General features: G+C 44.7%; 1 protein-coding gene across 1 annotated transcript in view; it reads left to right on the forward strand.

Moving 5' to 3' along the window:
- Window positions 1-2,009: 2,009 nt before the first annotated feature.
- Window positions 2,010-5,676, forward strand: part of skia (v-ski avian sarcoma viral oncogene homolog a) — a 38,451-nt gene continuing 34,784 nt past the window's right edge. Inside the window, exon 1 of the mRNA XM_047800227.1 lies at window positions 2,010-3,844. Within this exon, the coding sequence (XP_047656183.1) occupies window positions 2,924-3,844 (921 nt within the window). The 5' untranslated portion in view covers window positions 2,010-2,923. The remainder of the gene's footprint in view (window positions 3,845-5,676) is intronic.

Here is a 5,676-nt window from a genome sequence, read left to right on the forward strand (position 1 = left end):
ACACTCAGGACCCCTCACATCCAGCACACTCCCTCTTTGAACTGTTGCCCCTCTGCTCGACGCTACAGAGCCCTGAGCTCCAGAACGACCAGACATAGGAACAGTTTCTTCCCTCAAGCAATCCATCTGATGCACAAATAACACCATGGAACACACAACACCTAATATTTGCACTATGTATACCTCAACTGCACATTTTATACTTGCACTCTGTACATACATGCATACATATTGTCTGAATGTTTACTGTTTACTTCAACCGCACATTTCACAACTGCACATCTGTACATACAAATTGTATATATTGTATACTTCAATTGCACATTTCTCACACTTGCAAATTTGTACATACAAATTGCCTATATTTGTATATGTATGTTTGTATATGTATATGTGTATATGTATATGTGTATATGTATATATGTATATGTGTATATGTATATGTGTATATGTATATGTGTATATGTATATGTGTATATGTATATGTGTATATGTATATTTGTATATGTATATTTGTATATGTATGTTTGTATATGTATGTTTGTATATGTATGTTTGTATATGTATGTTTGTATATGTATGTTTGTATATGTATATATGTATATGTGTATATGTATGTTTGTATATGTATGTTTGTATATGTATGTTTGTATATGTATGTTTGTATATGTATGTTTGTATATGTATGTTTGTATATGTATGTTTGTATATGTATGTTTGTATATGTATGTTTAAACTGCACATTTCACACCTGTAAATGTGTACATACATTTTCGTCTATACTGTACATGTCATTCTGTTACACTGTGGAGCTTCTGTCACTAAAACTAATTCCTCGCATGTGTAAACATGTCTGGCAATAAAGCTGTTCTGATTCTGATTCTGTGTATTGTAGTCGTCTTTGTATTTAGTACCTGGTCCGACCTTCAAGAGGGCGCTAGCGCTGCACTGATTGCCTGCTGCTTATTGGAACAGCACCAGAGGGAATTAGTAATAAAAGAGAAGCGCTCGGGCGGGGCGCGTCCCAAACCATTATGAAACCCTTGATCAGGCCGAGTGGGTGTGAGAAGAACTGCTCAGAGGTTTAGAATGAAAGCTTCATTTGATGACGGATTAAAATGTGCAGTGACATTTGTGTATAAATTAACATATTCTAATGTACAACCCTTGCAGTCCTCTTCTGAAAGTGTTCAGTGTTATTAAAGGTGTATTTAGGACGTGCACAGCTCATTGAGGTGTTATAAAGCGTTATAGAGCACAATCCCGCTCTGTCATGTTGGCGGAATGTGTTTTATTCCTGCTGCATATGTGTGTGTGTGTGTGTGTGTGTGTGTGTGTGTGTGTGTGTGTGTGTGTGTGTGTGTGTGTGTGTGTGTGTGTGTGTGTGTGTGTGTGTGTGTGTGTTGGCGCAGGAGCTTCTCTCAGTCTGGCAGTGTGAGGAAAACCGAGCTCACACACTCCACCCAGGCAAACACACACACAGAGTTTTTAAAAATCCGAGTTGCCAGGTTGGTATTTGTATCACATATTTGGCTTTGGATCAGAATAACTACCTGAACCTGGTATATGGAAAAAAATTAAATGTTCAACAGCTGAAGATAAAACACTGAACATAAAATTTGTAATATTCACAATCTCAATTTAAACAATACGATTCTGAAATAAAAACAAGATAATAGTTATACAAAAACACATTGAGTTCATAAAGTGACAGTGTAAAATGAAGACTACATTTGTTTACGGTAAAGATTATTTTTTAATCTGGCAACCCTGAAGTAGATCAAAGCTCGCGCACGAAAGGTGGGGGAGGGGGGGCAGTGAATGCGCGCTCCCGCAGTGTGGCTCACATGTTTGGCTGGAGTTCAGAGAGAGAGAGAGAGAGAGAGAGAGAGAGAGAGAGAGAGAGAGAGAGAGAGAGAGCGACAGACGGGGAGAGAGACGCACACACACACACACACACACACGCGCGCGCGCGCGCACACACACACACACACACACACACACACACACACACACACACACACACACACACACACACACACACACACACACACACACTGTGTGAGCTAGCGCGAGTTCAGTCTGAGAGACGCGTCGTCGTGTCCGGTTGCTCCGTTTCTCTTCACACGACAAACAAATCGGATTCAACAAAGTTGATCGATTATTTTTTTAGATTAAAGGTTAAAGATTCAGAAGCGCGGCGCAGTTAGTGCTCATTGGAGATGGACACGCGGAGCGGCGCCGCGGGGGGAGGCGAGCCGGGAGAGTAGAGAGAGAGAGAGAGAGAGAGAGAGAGAGAGAGAGAGAGACAGGGGGGAGACAGAGAGAGAGAGAGAGAGAGAGAGAGAGAGAGAGAGAGAGAGAGAGTGGGGAGAGGGAGAGAGGGAGAGAGGGAGAGAGGGAGAGAGAGATCTGCAGAGGAGACAGACCCAGATCTGTGTGGAATTAAAACTCGGTTATTGTTGTTATATATTTGGTGAATTTTTGGAGCACTTTTTTGGAAGCCTTTAAACTGGAGAGTGTGAACAGCGCGAGACCTTTTAATGGGAATCCGGTTGTTAAAATAAGAAGAAAAAGAATCTTTTGAAACATTTGTGCAGTTGCTCCGTGAAGAAAACGGAAGGATTTAAGAGCTTCATGGGGAAAAGGGAGTGTGTGTGTAGTGAGGACTGACTGGAGCACCGGGACACAGCGCGCGCGCCGCCACTAACGCTTTACAACACTTTTATGTGATTCATTAACGAGCGGAATTAATTTGGCTCACGGAGGATTTACACCAAACAGGAGAATATTATGGACACGTTGATGTTTTTATTTCACACTTCGGACCTGAGGAAATGAATGACTAGGCTTTAAAACGGATTCTTTTTCACTCGCAGTTCTACAATTATTTTGGTTTGAAATAAAACAATAAACAGAATAAATGATGGAGGCGGTGACGCGGCCGATCTTTCAGCCTCATCCGGGACTGCAACAAACTCTAAAACAGTTCCACCTGAGCTCCATGAGCTCTCTCGGCGGCCCCGCGGCTTTCTCCGCGCGCTGGCAGCATGATGTGTTCGGTAAAGACGGAGAGGAAATGGAGCGCGCGGCGGCAGCGTCAGTGGCAGCGGCTGCGGCGGCCGCGGCTGCGCACGTGCCCCCACCGAGGCCGCCTCCGGTGCTTCCGGTGCCGCTCTTTATGGCGAGTGACCGGAGCACAGAGCGCTGCGAGACCCTGCTAGAGGGAGAGAGCATCTCGTGCTTCGTGGTCGGCGGTGAGAAGCGGCTGTGTTTGCCGCAGATCCTCAACACGGTGCTGCGCGACTTTTCCCTTCAGCAGATCAACTCAGTGTGCGACGAGCTGCACATCTACTGCTCGCGCTGCACCGCCGAGCAGCTCGAGATCCTCAAGGTCGTCGGGATCCTGCCGTTCTCCGCGCCGTCCTGCGGCCTCATCACCAAAACGGACGCAGAGCGACTGTGCAATGCACTGGTGAGGGCAGGCACGCGCTCCAGGGGCGCCAAAGAGCTCGACGTGAAGGGCTTCAAGGTGTACCACGAGTGCTTCGGGAAGTGTTCGGGGATCTTCGTGCCGGATCTCTACACGAGTCCCGGAGCCGAGTGTATTCAATGCATGGACTGCGGGCTTATGCACGCGCCGCACAAGTTCGTCGTGCACGGGCACAAGTCTCTAGAGAACCGGACTTGCCATTGGGGCTTTGACTCGGCCAACTGGAGAGCATACATTCTCCTGAGTCCTGAGTATGGTGAGAAGGAGGAGAACGCCAAACTGGAGATGATGCTGCACGAGCTCAAGGAGAGGTTTGACTTCGCCAACAAATACAAGAGGAGATCTTCAGGGGTGAGTTAACATTCTCGGGGTCTTCTTCATGACACACCTAATCCAGGTCTAGCCACAGTCTATAACCTAAAACCTCAGGGTTGACTGTGAAGCTCTGAAGGTGAAATCCCACATCTGAAACACAACTCACTCCAGAAGTGTATAAGCACCTGGACGAAATGTATTAGATGGTTTTTGCTTGTTTGACCAGCATGAACTGTTATCTCCTAGAAGCTGGAGTTCATTTAAAATTTGCCTGCCTCAGGTGTTTTCTGTAGCTGAAACACAGAGAACCTCAGCACAAAGCCACTGAGGAACATCTAGTATTTTATCGTTTAAATTGGGTTCCAGTTCCAGACAAATGTGGAGTTACCAGGTTCTGGTGGGTTTTGCGACTGGAACAGTGTGAAGTCTGGAATGTTTAGGTCATACCTGGTCCTGGTAACTGAGGACTTCTGAAAGTCATTTGTACCACAGTTAAATGGTACTGAGCATCTCCAGTTGGAGTTTAGTGAGCTAGGCTTTGATGTTCTCGAGTGTTCTTCTGAACCCAAGTTCTTGTCACGACATGCTGGCTATCTCATATGACAGAATATCTGAGTGATGTGAAGCATTTATTTTCTGGAGAGCGACTCACCTGCTTTCAGTAAGGTGTCTTACTGAAACTCTGAAACTTGAGAGTTTCTCAATTAGAATGACCTGCTAAAGTGTGTGTGTGTGTGTGTGTGTGTGTGTGTGTGTGTGTGTGTGTGTGTGTGTGTGTGTGTGTGTGTGTGTGTGTGAGTTTAAGGCATCTTTTAGATTTTTGGTGTTTTTTGATGTTGACTACTTATTGGCTTCCAGCTGAGATGTGGTTAAACTTGATCTCATCTCCTCCAGCGTGAATGGTTCACTTTATAGTGCCAACTTCTAACAGTCAGAAGACACTTAATGGAGTGAGGATTCTGAGAGTGTGTGTGAGCTTCAGGTTTCTGAGAGTGTGTGAGCTTCAGGATTCTGAGAGTGTTTGTGAGCTTCAGGATTCTAAGTGTGTGTGTGAGCTTCAGGATTCTGAGAGTGTGTGTGAGCTTCAGGATTCTGAGTGTGTGAGCTTCAGGATTCTGAGTGTGTGTGTGTGAGCTTCAGGATTCTGAGTGTGTGTGAGCTTCAGGATTCTGAGTGTGTGTGTGTGAGCTTCAGGATTCTGAGTGTGTGTGTGTGTGAGCTTCAGGATTCTGAGTGTGTGAGCTTCAGGATTCTGAGTGTGTGTGTGTGAGCTTCAGGATTCTGAGTGTGTGTGAGCTTCAGGATTCTGAGTGTGTGTGTGAGCTTCAGGATTCTGAGTGTGTGTGAGCTTCAGGATTCTGAGTGTGTGTGTGAGCTTCAGGATTCTGAGTGTGTGTGTGTGTGAGCTTCAGGATTCTGAGTGTGTGTGAGCTTCAGGATTCTGAGTGTGTACTGAAGCTTCTTAAAATGGCCGACGTTCCTATTAGAACATTAACTGGATCTGAAAAACTGTAGTTTTTGGTATAGAGCCCAGAAGTGTAAGTGTGTGTGTGTGTGAGAGTATGTGTGTAGACATAACACTGAACCTTATGACACTCTATAGCACACTCTCTAACATACTCTATAACACACTCTATAACACACTCTATAACATACTCTACAATACACTGTAACACACTCTATAACACACTCTATAACACACTCAATAACACACTCTATAACACACTCTATAACATACTCTATAACACACTGTAACACACTCTATAACACACTCTATAACATACTCTATAATACACTGTAACACACTCTATAACACACTCTATAATACACTGTAACACACTCTATAACAGACTCTATAACACACTCTA

This window comes from Tachysurus fulvidraco, chromosome 14 (genome assembly GCF_022655615.1).
Source record: "Tachysurus fulvidraco isolate hzauxx_2018 chromosome 14, HZAU_PFXX_2.0, whole genome shotgun sequence".
In the NCBI taxonomy this organism is placed as follows: domain Eukaryota; kingdom Metazoa; phylum Chordata; class Actinopteri; order Siluriformes; family Bagridae; genus Tachysurus; species Tachysurus fulvidraco.